This window comes from Callospermophilus lateralis, chromosome 6, assembly GCF_048772815.1.
Source record: "Callospermophilus lateralis isolate mCalLat2 chromosome 6, mCalLat2.hap1, whole genome shotgun sequence".
Lineage (NCBI taxonomy): Eukaryota > Metazoa > Chordata > Mammalia > Rodentia > Sciuridae > Callospermophilus > Callospermophilus lateralis.
The window spans coordinates 10,290,350-10,311,439 of record NC_135310.1 but is presented as its reverse complement, the minus strand read 5'-3'; the positions used below and the strand labels follow the sequence as shown (position 1 = coordinate 10,311,439).

General features: G+C 40.9%; 1 protein-coding gene across 2 annotated transcripts in view; it reads left to right on the top strand.

Annotated features, from left to right (window-relative positions):
- Snx9 (sorting nexin 9) overlaps nucleotides 1-21,090 on the top strand; it is a 66,097-nt gene that overhangs the window by 12,147 nt on the left and 32,860 nt on the right. The window contains exons 4-7 of one of the 2 annotated variants that reach the window (XM_076858087.1): nucleotides 433-558; nucleotides 9,551-9,643; nucleotides 17,649-17,814; nucleotides 20,038-20,185. In XM_076858087.1, the coding sequence (XP_076714202.1) occupies nucleotides 433-558; nucleotides 9,551-9,643; nucleotides 17,649-17,814; nucleotides 20,038-20,185 (533 nt within the window). The remainder of the gene's footprint in view (nucleotides 1-432; nucleotides 559-9,550; nucleotides 9,644-17,648; nucleotides 17,815-20,037; nucleotides 20,186-21,090) is intronic. The other variant, XM_076858088.1, reaches the window with a different exon arrangement.

Genomic DNA, 21,090 nt, shown 5'->3' with positions numbered 1-21,090 from the left:
TTTAATTAAAAAAAATTTTAAGTACATACTCCTTAAAAAAAGAGAGAGAGAGAACACATAAAATATTTGCTCTGAGACCACAGTGGAGTTAAACTCAAAATCGGTACAGAAAGATAGTTGGAAAATCCGCAAATACTTGGAATTTTTAAATACAATTCTAAATAGCATATGAATCAAAGAAGAAATAATATCAATAATATCAATAATTATTTCAAAGAAGAAATAATATCAACAGTTCAAGTAAAAATGAAAATACAACTTATCAAAATTGTAGAATGCAGCAAAATCAGTGCTTAGAGGAGAATTTTTAGCCTCAAAGAATATGAAGCCCTTTTCCAGAACAGAAGCTAATGCTTACTTGCCCTCAAAGGCTCCCACTGTGAAATGACCCTAATCTATGAAAATAATTGTGGTTTTTTTTCTAACATTCAGATGTTACCTAATGATGGGAAAGATCAGTTTTCATGTGGAAATTCAGTGGCTGACCAAGCTTTCCTTGATTCCCTCTCAGCAAGTACAGCTCAAGTGAATTCGGCAGCCTCCAACAGCAGCAACCAGGTATGTTTCACATTGTCCTGCTGGTTACGGTGGCTTTCCTGAAAGCAATGTGCATTGATGACAGCTTGTGCTGGGTCATAGCTATTGTCATTCCCTAATGCATATGCAGAGTAACTTTTAGGTTTGTTGTGTGGCATTTCTGCTGGGTATTAACAAAGAACTCGCCTGTTAAGCCTGCTAAAAACTGTTTTCAGAATCAATGATAAAAAAAAGATAGATGTCAGAAGTTGCTTTTAAAAAGTCTGTGAACACAAATCCCAAAGTTGCAAATACTCTCTGGAATGAAGGCATGGAAAGAAGAGAAGGGTTCTGTTGTGGAGGTAGTCAGTGTCAGAGCTTGGGCAGGATCAAGGCCTGAGAACAGCTCCCTCTGTCAGAGTTGGAGGCCCCTCATGCTGCCCTAGAAGGTAAAAGTTCTGAGCAGATCCAGGCATTCAGCAGTTGTGCTATTATCATGTTGCTTTAAGAAGACTTAGAAGAGTTAGAATAATTTGAGAGAAATAATAGCAGAACTTTACATTTGTTTTTATTAAAATTTGACCAGTTTAGGTGAATCTGCTTAGTACATTTACATACTTAATGCTTAATCAGAATGAGTGACATGGGTTTCAAAGAAGATGGGTATTAAAATGTTGTTGCCATGTACATCTTTAAAAACAAATGGGCACTAGGTTCAGTGCATTCCTGTAATCTCAGTGGCTGGGGAGGCTGAGGCACGTGGATCACAAGTTCAAAGTCAGCCTCAGACTGAGTAAGGCCCCAAGCAACTCAGCAAGACCCTGTCTCTAAATAAAATATAAAAAAGAGCTGGGGATGTGGCTCAGTGGTTAAACACCTCTGGGTTCAATTCCAGTATCAAAAGGGGGGGGGGCTTTATGAGGTGTTATTTCTTGGTAATTTTTTAACTACATAAAGTATTTTAAATTATGTTAAGCCTAATCCTTTTCAAGGATGTGATTTTGCTTACATGCTCTATCCTCTAAACCTTCTGAAAGCGCCATAGATTAACTGTAGATTTTGTACCTTTAAAAATAATTTTTATACATATCAAGAATTACAAGTTGTCTGTCCCAGATCTTTAAAATTCAGAGGCAAACCAGGTACCATGGTGCACACTGTAACCTTAGCAGCTCAGGAGGCTGAGGAAGAAGTATTGCAAGTTCAAAGCCAGCCCCAGCAGCAACTTAGCAAGGCCATGAGCAACTCAGGGAGACCCTGTCTTTAAATAAAATGTAAAACAAGGTTGCAGATGTGGTTCAGTGCTTAAAAGCCGTAGTGTCAATACCTCGTTCCAAAAAAAAAAAAAAAGAATCAAGAGACAACATGATCACAGCAGTTAAACATCTTTCTACCCTTTGTTACTATAATCCTTGAACATTGTTTACTTAAAGGTCACTCACTAGGACATGTAAAGAAGTAGTACTTTCACCTCACCTGGTTTTCCAGGGATTCGCAAACTGAGCACTGTTGACATTAGAGGCCTGATGCCTCCCACGGCCATCCCCTGCCCCACCCCCGCCTTTGTGCTGCAGGATGCGCACACACAGCTGTGGCAGCCACGGATGTTGCCAAGTGTCCCCTGGGAGCAGATGCAATCCATTTGAGATTCCCTGAATTATATAAAGTCATCCTCATGAAGTGGGCTTATGTGAAAGTAAAGGGCAGCATTTTAATAAAAGGGGAACGCGATGGAGTGACCATAGAGTGAATGGAGGAAGCAGCCTCTTTAATTCTGGGAATGTACCTCAGCCGTCGTCTTAGGAGAGACTACCCAATGACACAAACTCAAAGATTCAAATCTTGTTTTGTTAAAAAATAATATCAATTAGCAATTTTCAAGTGTAGTGACAACTGATTAGTATAAATCTTAATTTTTTTCCAGGTTATTAAGAAAATAATAAATCCAATTTTTGAAAACTGGATTTAATTAATCCAGTCTAACACTAAGTCCTTATTTTAAAAATTTTTTTTAGTTATAGATGGATACAATATTTTTATTTTATTTATTTATTTTTATGTGGTACTGAGAATTGAACCCAATGTCTCATGCATGCAAGGCAAGTGCTCTACCACTGAGCTACAACCCCAGCCCTAAATCAAATCCTTTGAAAACAAAGAAAAGTTGAGCTACAAGTGAAAATAAAATCCAGAAAGTCTGACCATGATTAATTTATTTGAATTTAATGTAAGAACTAATATGTTAACAGCTGTCTCCAATCTTGGTTATCTGGGATATGAGAATGATTTAAATAGGCTACAAATATGGTATGTTTTTTAAAATGCTCTGAAAGGTGTTTTGAGTGAGAAACCAGACAACCATTATTGGTTGGTAGCTTTAATTTTTTTTGCTCCCAGGTTTGCCCATTCTCTGGCCCTTGCTGTCTCCCAGGGCATGGCTTTGTTTTGAGACAAGTAATATAGGCAACTTTTTTTTTTTAAATGACCTTTGACTGTGGAATGCATTTCTAAACCTGATACATGTCTATCAGACAGAGAGAATCAGTACATTTAAGTCAAAAAGTAATATTAAACTAGGAAAAGTACTTCTAATAGGTTATACAGATGTAGGATAGTTCCATTAACATACAAAGAACCCTTGTAAATCTGTAAGAAAAAAATAAACTCAGGAAAAATGGAAAGATATTCTTGTACTTAATAACAATGGGATTAAACTTTAGTTAAAAGTTTGATAAACCTGTGTGTTTTATCTGAAGGATTTGGGCTTGAGAGATTTTTCTGTTTTCTTTAAATACTAGAAAGATATGCATAATTGGAAAAACTCTGCTTCTCATTTTGTTAAAATCTTAATGACACGGAATTCCTCGAATCTTTCTCTTCCTTGGCTTCACAGTTTCTCCTGGTCTCCCTTCACCCCCACCAAGGCCTGCGGTGCAGGGGAAGCTTTGGGGTCAGACCCAGGCTGATGTCTGGCTGAGGTCAGACGCCTGCTTCCTGGGGGTTGGCAGGGGAGGCCGCAAGGTAAAGGGTGGCGGATACATGGGAGATATTTCAGAAGTACTGCTCTTCCTTCCCACCTCTTCCCTTTCCAGGGTCTCCTCTGTCCTTCTTTTTGGTTCCATCCTTTCTCCTCTTATACCCTCCCTAATCACAGAGATGATTCTTTAAAAATGTCTCCCACTCTTGAGTTTCCCATTTGCCCAATTTCTAGTTTTTTGCCCAACAGTTCTTGTCTGCTAGTCTCTTCTGTATCTCAAACTCAGCTTCAAAATTGCTCATGATTTCCCCACAAAACTAGTTTCTCTTCCTGACCTTCCCTGAATGTTACTTTTTTTCTGTGCCCTCCTTTTATTCTATTTTAAAACTCCCAAGTGCTATCATAAGCCCTCATTATTGATAGGTATGTTCTCTGTTCTTTATGTATGTAAGGGGAGGGGAAGGGCAGAACCATTACAGTGCTCTAATGGAGTCTCTCTCTGAAATATCCTCCAGAGGTAGCATAGCGTGGCATCAGGCTCCAGACAAAATTGCCTAGGTTTTAATCCCAGATCTCATACTTTCTGTGTGACTTAGGGTAAGCTATTTAACCTTTCTGTACCTCACTTCTACAACCTCATAGGATTATTGGAAAGAATAGTAAATGAAAAAACAGTCCTAAAGTATTTAGAACAATAGTTGGTACTTAGTAGTGGTTTAATAATTGTTCTCTTATATACCTCTAAAACAAGCCATTAAATACGTCAGTTCTTTGCTTAAGAAACTCTAGGGGCTCTAATTGGCTCCTGAACCAGCTATCTGCTATAAGTCAGAGGGCTGTCCCAGGAGGCAGTCACTACTTTGAATAAGGCAAAGTTCCGCAAGCAGACTCTGAACACCTGCACGTGGGGAAACTGTAGAAGAAATTCATCTGAACTTATGGTTACATTTCTGAGTCCTCTGCATGGCCCCATCCCTGCCCTTAGGGATGTGTCTGCTGCAGCCACACTGGCTGTGCATCCAGCCCTGGGGCTGTCCACCTGTTCTCTGCACCCTTGACTCTCCTAGGGAGGGCGGAACACTCCTTCCATTTGCTGTTATCCATCTACCCATTTGAGGTTCAGTTCACACACCATGTCTTTCATGAAACCTACTTTTGTTTCTCTTCACTCCTCTTCTGTCCTTCCTCTGGGTTCTCTTAGCACGATTTGTGATTCCAATTCAAATTATATCGCTCATTTGTAAATTTCTAAGCCTGATAAGCAAAGATTGTATCTTTTCCATTCCCAGTAATTTATAAGAAGCCTTGGACTGTAACCAAGTGCTCTGTGCTTATTTGAATTATTTTTCTCAGGCCTGGGGTTGTGGCTCAGTGGTAGAGCACTCACTTAGCAGGTACGAGGCCCTGGGTTCGATCCTCAGCACCACATAAAAAAAAGTAACAAATAAATGAATTATTCTTCTCAGTCATAAATACCTCACAAGGTGCTTCACAGTGTTAGTATTATGAAATGCACAGATTTCAGCTGTGTGTGTTCCAAGCATTGGCTGGAGGCCCGAGAGCTGTCTGCCAGTAGCCATTGTCCTTCCCTCTGATGGGTCATACAATCAAAAAACGTCAAGTGCTCTTGCAAAAACTCCCTGGGATTGTTAATTACTTTTTTCACAGTTTGGATATTAAATACATACACAAAGTTAAGTGGTTATTTAGGGACATAACTTCTTATTATTGTGCAGAAATTTTCCATGTCATATTTGTGTGACGTAATTTTTATTGGCTAAAGGGATAAGAAGGGCAATATAGTTTGCTTTCTCATGTCTCAAAAGAAGTCCATTTTTAGACCGCTTAAGGCTATTTTTAGACCATTTTAAACCAGTAAAAAAAAGACCTTCACGAAAGTATTAGATTTGCTTATTTCATTACCTCAGGTGAGACTTATAATGCCCTAGACGGCTCTTAACTGCCTGCTGAACTTGCTTCTCTAAAAGCCTGTCTGGGAAAGGCCACCCTTCCCATCCCCCACATGAATCTACTTGATTACAGACTTTTTTTTTTTTTTTTTTAAGAGAGAGAGAGAGAGAGAATTTTAATTTTTTTTTTTTAGTTTTTGGCGGACACAGCATCTTCGTTTGTATGTGGTGCTGAGGATTGAACCTGGGCCGCACGCATGCCAGGCGAGCGCGCTACCGCTTGAGCCACATCCCCAGCCTGATTACAGACTTTTTAAGGAAGACTTTGTACTGGTGTCCATACTAACCTCATTTCAGATGCTTGACTTCTATCAGGTGACAGCTTGATTCCTCTGGGGGACTTTTCAAGAATACATGCTAATGAGATCTGTTGTAAAGGTGGTTTCTGTTGTTGCTTGTTTTTGTCTAATTGGAAACAAATGCCAAAAACAAAGGGTTTTTGTTTGTTTTCAACCTGAAAGCTGCAATAATAAGGGCCTTGAGCAGCAGTCAGCAGCTCCTGTCAGCAGTGCCCATAAAAGGCCATTTCACCTGGACTTCTGTTAGGCAGGTCTGTCGCAAAGGAAGCTGTGTTGGCTGGCTGTGGCATCATCTATTCCCTGTGTAAAGCTTCCTGTTAAGACTTTGGGCTAGCAAAGTACATAAACCCTCTAAGGTAATAGAAGTATTACCCATCTATTTTGCCACTCCATTTATTATCCAATTATTTAAATAATTAACACCTGAAATTGACGTCTGTGGGTTGGCATGTGAACTAGCAGGGGAATTTTAAGTAACTAGACTTGTTTTGGTATCTCCCTGTCAGTGGTCTTGCTGTACCTGGCCTAAGTGCATCTGGTGTGTCCTGGGTTCATCTTCATTGCTAAAGCAGTGTGTGCACTTATCTCTCCAGCAGTATTTCTCATCTTAGAGGTTCATCTGTAGAACCAGATCATGACTTTTAAATCAAAGTTTTGTAAGGAACTAAATAGGAAATTTCCAAGTTCTTCTGTATTTTGGTTAGGATTTTTACCAGTTAGGCCCATGGATTTACATTGATTTAGTGTGTTTCAACTTGAATGCTTTTTGTTTGTTTTTTGAGGCGGGGGGGGGGGTGTCTGGCTTTTTGGCTCTTTTTTGAGGGGGGGCTTTTAAGGTTGTCACCTTTTGGGACACCATTTGACCTGTTTCCTCATTTGATTTTTGAACCCTTCTTGCTCTTAAATATTGCTGATTCTGTCATCTGTGTCATCACTAAGTCAGCGTCAATTGGTTTTTACCTTGTTATTTTCCCACTTTTTTCATGCTTGGTAATTTTTTACTAGATGGCAGAATTCAGGCCTTTTGGGGGAAGAGTAAAATCTTTTGTCATTCTGTTTAAAATGTGTCTGTGCATAGGAAGCAGATATTTGCTTCCTGTTCCCCTTTCTAACACAGTTGGCACATGGTTGTTAGATATTTGGTGAATGAGAAATGTCTGGAAAAGACTTTGTTATTGTAGTCATGTGGAAAGTGATATTCAAAACAAAACAGACAAACAAACAAATAAAAAAACCTCAACCTTCTCCAAACAGTCTTCTTGCTTAGTGAACGGTGAATGGTAACTTTCTTTCTGTTCACTTTCCTTGAGTACCCTTGGGGAAAGTCTCGGCCTGGAAGTTTGCAGCCTTTTATAAGTGCATGATCTTTACCTTTCCTTTTCAGTAAGTTCTTACCTCACCTAATATGCAGGCCAGTTTTAATTTTCCCACTGTCCCAGAACGTCCTTGACAGCTGACTTGTGAACAAGTATCCTTGATGGGACCCAGCATTACATTACATTACATCTGATTGTGTCCTTTTAAATTTCCTTTTTTTCAAAACTAGCACAATGCCTACTTTTAAATTCTGACTTAGCCTGTTCTTTAGAATTCCTGTCTGCTGGATTTGTCTGGTTGTTTCTTTGTGGTATTAAGTTGTTCCTTTATCCCCATTATTTTCTACACGTTGTAAGTTATATCTATGGGCTTAATGGACTCAATTGGACATTTTAGGTAAGAATGTAACACAGGTCATGTTGCACATTTCACATTCTTTCAGCCGCTGTGGTTGATCAGAGCAAACTCTGGTTCAGGTAGGTGCCAGTCTTTTGCTTCCGTCACGTGCTTTCTCCTCCTGCCAGTAAGCTGTCTGGTGTGACTTAGCACTGTTAGCCCCTCACCTCCTGGCTCCCTCCACGTGCAGCCCTTGCCTGAAGCAGTGCTGTTGTTGCTTCTGGGGTGCCGGACTGGCTTGCCACTGTTTCCCTCCATCAGCTGGAGCCAGGCAGCTACCGTGTTAGAAATTTAGGGTAAATGTAGAATGCTTTCTCTTTAATTATCAGTTTTCAGAGTTAGGTGTTGTTTCATGGCTGCTCAGACTAGTGATTGAATTTTCCTTTCTTCTGGTTTGTAGTACCGTGGGCCCATGGATTTACATTGATTCAGTGTGCTTCAACATGAGTGTTTTGAAATTTGTTTTTTGGGTTTTTTTTTGGGGGGGTGCTTTTAAAGTTGTCGCCTCTTGGGAGTCCATTTTGCCTATTTCCTCTCCCCATATGATTTTTGAAAGCTTCTTGCTCTTAAATATTGCTGATTCTGTCATCTGTGTCATCACGAGTCAGCATCAACTGGTTTTACTTTGTTATTGGTCATATTTTCCCACTTTCTCATGCTGGTCAGTTTTTATTACATGGCAGACATTGTGATTTTTACCTTGTAATATGGTGGATAATTTTGCATTCCCACAAATGTTTTTCAGCCTTGATGTGGTATAGACTTTAGTTACTTTGAAACTCTCCTTGTTTCCAGTTCTATTTTTAAACTTCTACAAGTGGGACCAGAATACATTCACTCTAGACATGTTTTTGCCCTTCTACTGAAGCACAGCCCTGTAATGCTGTGTCTGATGCACTGTGAGGTCAGTTTCTGTACCAGCTGGAGGAACAGCCCTGTGAGGATTGTCCTCTGTTCTGACATGTGATTCTTTCCCTGATGGGGCAGTTTCCTCACATGAGGTGTTGGTCAGGTGTCAGCTTCAGATCTGGGGTGTCCTCGGCAGTGCTCTGCCTCAGATGCCAGTTCTGCTGCCCCAAGTGAGAGACCCCTGTGCTTTGTAGGTTCTCCATCCCTTACATGTGACCTGGAAAATCTCTTCAGGCAGTAATCTAGGGCAGCTGTAGGGTTACTTTGTTATTTCTTGGGTCCCAAGAGTTCATTGCCTGATATCCAGCAATTTGAAAACAGTTTTCTGTCAATTTTATTAATTTTAGTTGGAATGTAAACTGGTCCGTGTTGCTCCATCTTGATTTTCTTCGTGCATAAATTGAATTCCAGATTTATGTTTATTTACATCTGTAAAATGAGAATAATGAGAGATACCTGAAAAAGTACACACTCACAACACTGTAGACTTCACCAGCACTGACTCCCCACTGCATGGCTGTGGGGCTGGGATTTGAGGCCAGGAAACTGCTCCACAGTTGTGCTCTTGACAACAGTGCTGCAGTCTGGCCATTGGCCGGCGTTGTGGGGTCCAGTCAGTCACTTATCTCACAAAGCTGCTGCCCTGCAAGCCAGGGAGAACCTTGGCACACACACAGGATGTTTGCTCCTGTGTTCATGGACTGACCAGTCCATCCTCCTCACAGCAGGGATTGGTAGGACCCACTGGTGCCTCTGGGTTAGCTTCGAGGTGACAAAGCGGCGTTGTTGATCCTGGCTGGTCCCTCACTTGTCTAGTACCTTTAAAAGCAAAATATTCAGAACCTTGGCATTTTGAAACCTTGGCTGTCCTTTCCCTGGAGTTTGTTTTGGTGGCTGTGCAACATGCATGACTTTGGCTCCATTCCTTCTGTGCAGCTTTATTATTACTTCTCGTGCTTCAGTGATGATGTATTATGATACCGGGCAGCAGATTTGAGAAGGTAAACTGCACTGCTGTTGATTGGGGCCTTTGCATGTGGTGTTTAGCGTGAGTGGCACGCTAGATTGTTGTGGCTAATTTGGCCCTGCCACTCGTTTGCTGTTCCTGGGAAAGGCTTTGATTTACTTTTTCTCACCTTCTCACTGAGCACCTTTTTTATTTCAAGGTGGATATTTTGGCTCAGATTGGTTGTGTTGAAGGTCTTAGCCAGTCACCACCCTCTTCGTCTTCTCCTTCTCCTTCTTCTTCCATTAATAAGGTAAATTCTAATTTGAATGCAAGAGGAAATAAACATTTAATGACCTTTAAAGTCATCTTTTCCTCCCAAGCAAGGGAATAACTTCAAGTTGTGTCCTAGGAAAGCTCTCCTGGCAGCCTAAAGCGTGGACTGTCAGAGAATCCAGACCTTGGAGGCCTTTGAGCTGAGAAGGGTTTGTGGAGTTGTCCCGGGGGCAGTAGCCCTGAGGACAGTCAGTCAGGAAGAGCTTGGTACCATGCAGGGCCAAAAAGAAGAGTCTGAAAAAGTCACTCTGCAGAAATAAGAGAGGAAGGGAAGTTAGAAGAAAAGACTAGAGAGGTTCCTGAGAGCTTGAACCTCAGCCAGGAGGCAGAGTGGGTTATTGTAGGAGCAGCCTCTGCAGTTGAGAAACCACAGGGATTATTGGGGTTAAGAACAAAGAAGTTACTGGCCGCAGGAGCCTTAAAGCAGATCCTTGTAGCCCTTAAGTGCTTAGTGTCATCTCTTTATTTTAAAGTTGCTCTAGTAACATGACGTGTCATTGAAAACATTTGGAAATATAGCTGTCCAACCTTTTCCTTGGTAGCATAAGTTGATAGTTGGACCATTCAGATGAAGATTTGCTTGAAGACTGCTGGTCTTCGTTCTTTATATTTTAGACAAGCCCTTTCTCATTAAAATGTCCTCTGCTAAATGTGTTCTACTGTAAGGTATCATGTTAAATGCTCTATATGCATTATGTCATTTAATATCTTAACAAAACCCGGAAGAGGAAAATAATGTTGTTATACCCATTTTAGAAGCATGAATGCTAGGAGGGTGAAGCCAGCTGCCCACATTCACACAGCTAACCAGGGTGAAGCTGGGACCTAACCTCTATGGGTTTTAGAACCCAAGTTTTAACCACTATACCCATGTGAGTTTACTTGAATCAGATTCCACCAGTTTCATGATGTGATTTAAAATCCACCCAGTGGACTAGTTTTCTCCTAGTGCATTTTTTACCCATATTATATAAAGTCATGTGCCATATTGAAATGTTTTGGTCAGTGACAGATTACATATATGACTGTGGCCCTGTAAGAACATAATGAAGCTCAGAAAGCCCCCTCACCTAGTGATGTGGTTGCTGTCCTAATGATACCACTGGTTGCTGGTGTTGAGTTCTGCTCCCTCAAATGTTGAAGTTTGAACATTAGAGAAGCCCACCTAAGAAAGCATATAAAGCAGGGTTTATTTAAAATGTGGTAACATAGACTTCTCCCTGGAGGGAGAAGGGGGCCATAGCTGGTATCCTGGTATCCTCCAGAAGCGAGACGTTCTGCTCTTTTTGTATGTCCTAGGCTTCTTTTATTCTGCCCTCTTCCCCTTCTCTCTCTCCTTCCTGTGTATATGACTAGGCCTAGAAAATGCTCGGTGGGATGGCCAAAAGGTGGAACAGGTAAGCTGATGCAACCAAGGACACTTAACAACCCTTACCCCTCCTTATAGGGAGGGGCAATTCTTGGGACAGGTTACCTTAGCAGCAGGTTGGAAAAGGGGCAGGTTCTTGATAAGGATGGAGGAAAGGCCCTGAAGGAATTAACATTCAATCCTTCAGGGAACAGTCTCCAGCTTCCCAGACTCACTCAAAATTGGCCTCCTTGATCTGATCTGACTTTGATTTACCTTCATCTATGCTGATTGCCTGTCTAATTCTGGCTTCACTAACGTGATAGCTCAGTGCTTTATGCAGGTGTCTTTAGTGATGCTCTTGTAAGCAGACCCCCACACTGCTGATCCTGTAAAAGTGGTACATGCATTTATGTACAGCACATTCTATTCACTAATGATAATAAAGGGCCTGTTACCAGTTCTGTATTTACTATGCTATACTGTTTATCCTATTCTTTTAGAGTGTATTCTTTTATTTATTTAATTTTCCGATCTTCATTGAAACAGTCTGCTGTGTTACACCAGCAATAGCCTCTTACATACTGTGTTGCAGCGTCTCTGATTGAATCATTCTGTTAAACTTGATTTAATCTCAGGTTGTTTGTTTCATTGTGGCCCTAGGAGCACTAGGCGATACCACATGTGCTATACAACCTCCGTGTATAATGGGCTGTACCATCTGGACATGTCCTAGGGGTGGTGTTTGTTTAACAAACACTTAATTTACTGAGCACTTACTGCATGTCAGGCACTGAGTTCATAGGCACCAGGAGATGGCAGGTGACTCCAGAGAACACAGCCCTTCCCTGTATCCCCTGTGTATCTTCTCTCCAAGCTCAGAAGACAGTGATTGTCCGTGCAAATTTTGTTTGTTGACTTTTCCAACATTTTGTTAAAATCTTAAGCACAGAAAAGGTAAGTGAATTTCATAGTAAATAATCACATACCCACCTTCTAGATTTTACCGTTATCCCTCCACCCATCTATGCCTGTATCTTCCAACTTTTCTACAGTGTCTGAGACAGCTTTCATAACTCCGAAGGTATGATTTTTAAGCCCATGGTGGTGTCATGTTCTAAAAATAAATTTTTCCGTGGTTTGCTAAAAATCACTTATTCTGTGATCAATCACAGCAAGTTATTTTCTTTCTCTCCCCCCACCCATCCCTGCCTCGGCCCTGGGGATTGAACTCCAGGGTTTCTTTACCACTGAGCTGAACTCCCAACCCTTTTTGTTTTAAGATAGTGTCTTGCTAAGTTGCCATGGATGACCTTGAATGTGTGATCCTTCTGCCTCAGCCTCTCGAAGCACTGGATTTACAGAAATGTGCCACTGTGCCTGGCTAGCAAGTCATGTTCTTAGAAAAGACTTAAGTAGTATACTTAAGGAAAATTTGATCTCCCCCTCTGTGAAATAGCAATAATGTTATAAAGGTTAGATCTCTGACAAAATGTAGTATTATTTCATCTACACTATCAAGAACTCACATTAAGTCCTTGCCTCTATGAAAGATAGCAGTATCAAAGCAGACTCTTATGTCAGACCCCCACAAAATGGAGCTGGGAGGACACGTAGGGCCCCCTCGCAAGTGTGCCCATAACAGACGATGCAAGATTCTTCAGACTTGAAGCATCCAGTATTCCAGAGAAGCCGCTTGTGCAAGGACGCTGGACTATCAGAGGCTGTCTCCACCGATACACTAATGCCAACTCCTGCAGAAAGCCCAGCAACCACTTGTCTTTGTTTTGAAACAGCTTACATGGACTTCTGTTTTCATTTAAGAGCTTTCCTCTGCCCATCCTCTTCAGCTGTACCGAAAGCCCCCTGGAGCACACACAGCTGGATTCCCATTCTTTGCTCTTCCTAAATAATTTCTTTTAATTTTTTTAAGAGTGGATCTGGGTTTCTGTTCCTCAACTTAAGTTACATCACTCCATGCAAGGTGTTTTGCAAGTATTTTGGAAAATATTTTCTAAATAAGACAGGACTTCTGTGAGCCTTATGACTGAGTGGTGGGCCTGACCAACTAACAGCAAGTAACTGTAACAGAAGGCTGACTTTACCAGAATGTGACTGAATGAATGTCACCAGATAGGCTCTGGGAAGGATGAATCTCTCTGGATAGACCTTGGCATGTAGGAAGAGGAGAGAATCAGGACAGAAAAAGTATAGCATGAGAAAAGGCAAGAGATGTAGAAGAGTCTGGGAAAATGTGAGGTTTGAAACAAGAGTAAAGATTTGTGATGAATATTGAAAATAGGGGATGGATTGGAATGAAAGGACCAGGCCGCCAAAATGCTTGATTTATCAATGGAATAAGGAGCTTAGATTTTCTTCCATGGGCAGTGAGACCTCATGAAGGGGTTTTAATTATATGTGGTAGGAGAAGCTTTGTACTACAGGAGGTGGGAAAAGAAAGAGAATAAAGCCAGGCATGATGGCATATGCTTGTATCCCCAGCTGTTTAGGAGACTGAGGCAGGAGGATCCCAAGTTTGAGACCAGCCTGGGCAACTTAGATACTGTCTCAAAAAGTAGACAGGGCCAGGGATGTAGTTGAGTGGTAGAGTGCTTGCCTAGCATATGTGACGCCCTGCACTCAATCACCAATGCTAGGAAAGAAGAAAGGGAGGGAGAGGGGGGAGAAAGACCGAGGGAGGGAGGAGGGAGAAGTAGAAGAAAAGAATAAAAGAGGCATTTCAGAATCAGAAACCTGAGCCAAGTTGTAGAATGGGCCTTAATGTGACCTGATGTATGTGTTTAAGGGACCAAAGCATTTGGGTTGAGAGCTAAGAAGTCAGAGAGCAATGTATAGGAAGGGTAAGTTTGGAGAGACAGTCCAAGAGGGACTGAGCTGGCTAGGAGAGGAAGGTCCCTGGTGAAGCCTAAGAGGTACTTCCTGTTGGTTTATCGTCAGCGGGAGTCAGGTTGAATAAGATAGAATGTTCTAGAAAATTACCAAAAAAATGCAAACAAACGTACAAGAATTATAACCAGATAGACCAGTAGGATCACATACATAACCAAATAATATGCCTATAAGTTACAGACAAACAATTTTGAAAGAACAGTAGTGTTTTCTGTCCTAATTAAATGGATTGTGACTTTTTGAGGGTACATGCTGTGACTGGTTCCCCTCTGATTCTTTCCTTGATCTTGATGAAAATTCTTCTGGCCAGTTTGCTGTCAAGGCTTCCTGTGCTTCCACTCTCCTGTCCTGGTCCTTCATATTTACCTCTCAGCTCCCAGCAGTCTTTCTGAAGCTGAGGCTGCTTGCCTGAAGTTCCAGCTTCAGGCGGGGAGTGAGAGATCCAGCACAGCCTTGGGTTCCTGCTCCTCACTGGTGCCTGAGCACCACCGCCACCTCTGTAGGTGAAGGAGGTCAGGGCTGAATCTTCTAGACAAGCAATTTTCTGATCTCTTCGCCATCCCAGTCTTTTGTGCTTTCTGAAGCTCTTACTCTGAAAACAAAGCTTCATAACTTAGAGTTTGGAGGATGCAGAGAATATGCTGCTGATTCAGTCCCTTAAAACAAAACTTCAGGGGCTGGGGTTGTGGCTCAGTGGTAGCACGCTTGCCTGGCATATGTGAGGCACTGGGTTCGATTCTCAGCACCACATATAAATAAACAAAGTAAAGGTCTATCAACAACTAAAAAAAACTACAGAGGAAGGGCTCTTTCCTAACTAAAGCATGAAGCATTGTTGTCAGGCCCTCAGCACAGTCACTTCATATCCACTGTCCACCAGAGTGACTGGAAAGTCCATCCCCAGAGCTGAGTGACCCTTGGTGAACTCTGTATTTGAGAAGTCCACAGGCTTGTGATGAAACTTCTGCTGTTCATATTGGACTTAGGGTAACTTTGTTTTCCTGAAGCTGTATAGGGTGTTAGAGTATAATCAAGCTCCCTGGCCCAAGGCCCCAGATGTCCACCCAGTGGTGGTTTGCAAAGAGGACGAACAGACTAGCCACAGGCTATCCCAAGACCAGAAAGAGCTATTCATTAGACAGGCCAGGTGGTTTCCTTGCATTTCTTTCTTTCCTTTTTTGTTTGTTTGTTTGTTTTTATGTGGGAGAGAAGACTCTATTAAAAGGGAAAACTTGGTATTCCATATTCCTAAATTTTAATATAGAAAATGTGGGGAAAAGGGCAGTATTTTCTCGGACTATATCAGTGAATTTCATAAGGTGATTCAAATGAGAATCAACACATTTTTTAACCTTGACATTCTAATGCTAAAGTTTATAGATTGGTTTAATTTAAACACACTTAGCTAAACAGATTAAAGATGTCATGTTGAAGAGTTGATGGTATCTGATGGGCTGCAAAGCAGCAGGGTGCCAACAGCTACTAAGAAATAGCAGTGTCCAAAAATAGACCCAAATTCAGTCTGTGATAAAGACAACACTTAAATCAGTGGGGATGGATTATTCATTAAATGACATTAGGACAACAGCATAGTACTAGAAAATATTAAGCTGGCCTCCTGTGTTATTTCTTATACTGAAGTAATTTCCAGACATATTGGGTAGTTGGGTTGGAAGGCAGGCTACAGGATCCTGTTTAAATAGTGCTGAACGTATGGGGCTGTGTGTTGCTGATTCCAAGATTTCCTCCACAGATTGATAAATACATTAAAAACTACTCAAAAGAATAGTGAGGGAAATATTTTTTAAATACTTTAAAGTTTTGTAGCTTCTAGTTGTGCATGACAGAACCCTCCAGCATGCTGGTAGGAATGAGGGAACACACCTGCAGTCTCTGTAAAAGCATCCCAACAAAACCCACTTATTCTAATTACACATATCTTTATCCCAGGAATTTTTCTTCTGAGCATTTCTCATATTTCTATGGGATACATAGGAAAAGATGTTCAAAACTATACATTGTAATATTGTATTGAAAATAAGATAAATGAATTTATTAAATTTGGGGAATTAAATACAATGAAATTCTTTGGAGACATGTAAAAGAACATTATTGTGTCCATATGTGTTGCTACACCTTAGAGCATATATCATGCCAGTAAATGAGAAAGCTGGGCACGGTGGCACACACCTGTAATCCTAACGGCTCAGGAGGCTGAGGCAGGAGGATCACAAGTTCAAAGCCAGCCTCAGCAAAAGCAAGGTGTTCCACAACTCAGTGAGACCCCGTCTCTAAATAAAATACAAACTAGGGCTGGGGATGTGGGGATGAATTCAATTCCCAGTAACCCTCCTCCCACCCCCCTCTCCAGCCAAAAAAGAGGAAAACAAAGTATAGAACAGAATGCAGAATTGGACCTACTTACATGGTTTTAAAACAAAAAAGAATCTCTGTGCTTTGGATTTTGCAGTAAATGTCTACTCAGGTTAGACAGAAATACAAGAGTCCCTTATTCTGGCCTGGCTCTTGTCCTAGGCCCCAGCAGACTAGGCCAAACCAGAATGGGATCCTTCCTGCTAAATGCTCCTTAAGCAAACTGAAATGTAAGGAAGCAGATCCATCCCAAGGAGACCAGCTTTTCCAGAAAACAGGAGAGTCCACCTGAGTTGGGGGAAGGAAGGAAGTCCTTTTTAGTCCTTTATAGCAAAAATTAGCCCTTTACATATAAAAGGCTTTATTCCTTACAAAAAATAAATAAATAAATAAACCTGATTTAGCTACTCAGCTGTTTTTATTATTCTATTTTTTGTTCCTACCTTAAAAAAAAAAAAAAAAAAACCCTTTGCCCTCTGAATTCTCATTCTGTGTTGTAGGTTGGAAACTGCCCAGTTCATGAATCTTGAATAAAAGCCAATTAGATCTATAACTAATTTTGTTGCAGTTTTGACTTTTGATAGTAGTGGTTGTCTCTGAAAGAGTTACTGGCATCTTAGGGTAGTAGGCATGTTTAATTGCATATCCTTTTATTCCACTTGAAATTTTTTTCCTGTGCTTGTATTACTTTTTCAAGTAAAAATAAAAGCCTAAAAATACAACAGATTGCTATAAAACAGGTCCTCATCATCATCATGTGTAATCCAAAATACAGTGTTGAGTGAAAAAACAACTTTCAATACATACAATATGACATTGTTTCAGTTTTTTTTTTTTTTTTTTGGTTGTAGATGGACAAAATACCTGTATTTTATTTATTTATTTATATGTGGTGCTGAGGATCGAACCCAGTGCTTCACACTCTTCACACTTGTCAGGCAAGCGCTCCACCACTGAGCCACAACCCCAGTCCCTTGTTTCAATTTTAACCCATAAAACAGTTGTTATTTGTGAGTGTGTACGTGTGCGGTGGAATTACAAAACACATGGGAATGAACACAAAAAAGTTACTTCTGGGGAGGAAGAAGAAAAAGGGCTCCATCCTAGTCTACTACTTTCTTTGTTTCTGTAATCAGAGTTCCTAAGAAAGTACAGCAGGATGTTGATACCAGGAAAAGGAGGGCAATACTCCCATTTTGTGCTTTCCTATACATTCAAAGGGAAAAAATACTGAGATTTTAAAATTAAGAATTTTTCTTGGCTTTTTTCAGCACTTGTGTTGTGTTCGGTTGTTGCTGAGTTAAGTCACACTTTCCAGAAGTCACGGATATCTTTCTCCCCCTCACACCAGGTCAGCAGTGGCAATGACCCCTGGTCAGCCTGGAGCACCTCCAAATCTGGGAACTGGGATGGTTCGGATGGCTGGGGGGCCAAGCCCGAGGGGACTGGCCCCCAGAGAAACTCTGCCAACAACTGGGACTCTGCCTTTGGCCACCCCCAAGCTTACCAAGGACCAGGTGAGGACAGGGTCCCACTGTGACTGGTAGGAACCTGGGTGAGAGGCAAGAAAACCAGTCTGGTTTTGTTTTTCCCACGCTTAGCGCACACGGCACACTTCAGTGGCCAAACTCTACGCACCAAGCAGTTTTGCAGCAGGTATTGACTGGCTAGGGGTCCTGTGGTGTACCTCAGTCCTGACGCTGCCTACTTGGAGTCAGCCATGGGATGCCCTGTTTGGGTCCCATTAATCTGCTGGAGCCATTGGCAGAGCTCAAGGAAGCACTTCACTTACTGTTGCCAATGTATTGCAGAGGGTCATTTTTCTTCCTTGTCATCCTTCCCTGAACAATACTGTAACAACTGTCTATGTAGCATAGATATTCAGTTTAGAGATGGCTTACAGGATACAGGAGGATGTATGTGTAAGCAATAATGGAAATACTGTACCATCTAATAAAACGAGCTTGAAGTGTCTGAGGATTTTAGACTTTGAGGGTGGTCAGTCCTGAAATCAATCACAGTCTCTTACCCCCAGATACCAAGAGATAACTGTGTTAGAACAAAAAATTCACCTAGCATTCCTCTTGCTCTGGAAACTACAAGTATTTTAGGAGTCCTTTGCTAGAAACTGGGGCAGAGATCAAATATATGTTTATTATATCACAGTATCACACTGGGTCATCTGAGTTAAAAATAGATTTTATTCAAAATAAATGTTCATAGTTGCTCTTATTCACTAATAAAAAAGAGAAAGGAAAACAAACAAACAAACCCTGAGTCCAAATGTAGACCATCATGAATTATAACGTTCAGTCCTGTCTCAGTCAAGGAGTCCTAGATTCAGACACCTGAAGGGCCAGTTTCATGAATAAGAGTAAGGGGCCACCTGGGCTGTGGGAGACTGTATGCCTCCCTCTGGACTCCTCCTCTCCTCTCCTGTCCTGCCCGCCCCTGGCATTCTTCTCTCTGCTCCTGTAAGTTCATCTTTTCAAGGATTCCACATATAAGTGAAATCACTCAGTGTTTGCCCACCCACATTCCCATTAGAAATGCACGAGGATTACCTTTTCTCTGAACCCTTGCCAATACTCTGTATCTCTTGACTTTTTGATCATTGCCATCCTAACACCTGTGAGATGATGATACCTTCTTGTGATTTTGATTTGAATTTCTCTGATGACTAGTGATGTTGAGCATCTTTTTATAAATCTGTCAGCAATTTGTATATCTGGAAAAATGTTTATTTAGGTCTTTTGTCCATTTCTAATTGGGTTATAGTAGTCCCCCTTCTCTGGGGGAATATGTTCCAAGACCCATAGTGGATATCCAAAATTGCAATATGAAAATCTATGATTTAATGCTTTTTCTATCTTAACCAAGTACTTATCACACACTATAATCAACTTTTGCAATTTGAGATGTGACATCAAAACTAGCAAGGATTTCTTTTTCCTTCTTCCTGATTTCATGGATAGAAGAGTTGTTCTTAGTATAGATTTTAGCAAACTCAGTCCATGATTTTTTTCCTTCTTAAGTCAAGAATTCCCCCTTTTTTGCTCAATGGAAGCACTTTACAGCTTCTTTGTCACATCTGAATTTTCAGCCTCACTATGTTTGTGTTTGGAGGCATTATTAAATAAAATAAGGGTTACCTGAACACTGAGATACCTCAGCCAGTCCACCTCATGACCCAGCTGGCTGACTGATAGGTGATGGTGTATCCAGCATGGATAAGCAGACAAAGAGGTCATCTGCATCCCCAGTAGGATGGAGCAGGAAGTCACCAGGTTTCATCATGCAATGTGAAATAGTGCAGTTTATAACTTAGTACTGGTTTGTTTCTGAAATTTTCCATTTAATATTTTTGGACCATGGTTGACTCTGGGTAACTAAAACTACAGGAAGTAAAACCATGGATAAAGGAGTCTATCCTCTCCCCATTGAGTTGTCTTAGTGCCCTTGTCAAAAGTCAGTTGACCTGACAACCCTGTTTGTTTCTAATTTATCTTTTGCACTTTTTTGTCTTTTATCATTTGTCTTTTGTCATGATTCAAGCCTAAAATTGTCTGACTGCAAAGCCTGTTCTCTTAACACCTACATTATACTCCTATACTACATCCTTTTTTTTGCCTGTCAAAAAATTGACTAGTTTGTTCAGTAGTTGTTATCAGAAAATTAAGTAATTTTATTTTATTATTTCGTTATTTTTTTTACTGATGTTCTTCTGTTCTCACCTCTAGCAACTGGTGATGACGATGACTGGGATGAAGACTGGGATGACCCCAAGTCCTCTTCTCCTTACTTTAAGGACTCAGAGTCAGCGGAAGCAGGTGTCCAGCGGGGAAACAGTCGTCCTGGGGCTTCCTCCATGAAGCTGCCACTTAACAAGTAAGCTTCAAAAGGAGATGAGGAAACCAGGCTCTGAGTTTAGTAATATATCTAAAATACAAGGAGGCAGTTGGCTTCTTCTGTGTTCAGTGATCTATTGAGTTTTGGATATGGCTTGGCCATTTTAATTTGCATCTTAGCTTGCAAGTTGATTTTTTAAAATCATTTTATAGTATTAGCAAAATATTTATTCCATTTAATGATCTACCAAATAACTTTTATTTTACTTTATAAACTCCATGATATATTTAGCTATCATTGCTAAAAATAATTACTAATAAGAAATGTAAATATATGTTTAAAGCTAAAGAAGGCTAAAAAGAATATTAATATCAGCTACACTTTTTGAGGGGGGGATACCAGGGTTTAAGCCCAGAGGCACTTAACTACTAAGCAACATCCCCAGCCCTTTTTTAAAATTTTTCATTATTTATTTATATTTTTTTTTGGTTTAGGTGGACACAATATTTTGTTTTTATGTGGTGCTGAGGAACGACCTCAGTGCCTCACGTGTGCTAGGTGAGCGCTCTACCACTTGAGCCACAACCCTAGTCCCTTAAATTTTTTATTTTGAGACAGGGTTTTGTTAAATTGCTAAGTTGCTGAGGCTGGTTTTGAACTTACAATCCTCCTGCCTCAGTCTCCCGAGCCCCTGGGGTTACAGGCATTTGCCACCATTCCTGGCAATAACAGCTGTCTCTTAAAAGTTCTACTCTTTTACTAATAACTAACCATGTCCCAGGCATCGTACAAAATCATTTGCATGCATTTTCATGTCCCTTTGTGGTACATATAGTCCCTGTCTTAATGTGGGGGAAAACTGAAGGCCAGGGAGGTCAGGTAATGCTCAAGCTCACACAGGTGGCAAGTGACCTAGCCAGAATTCCAGGCCATCAATACCCAAA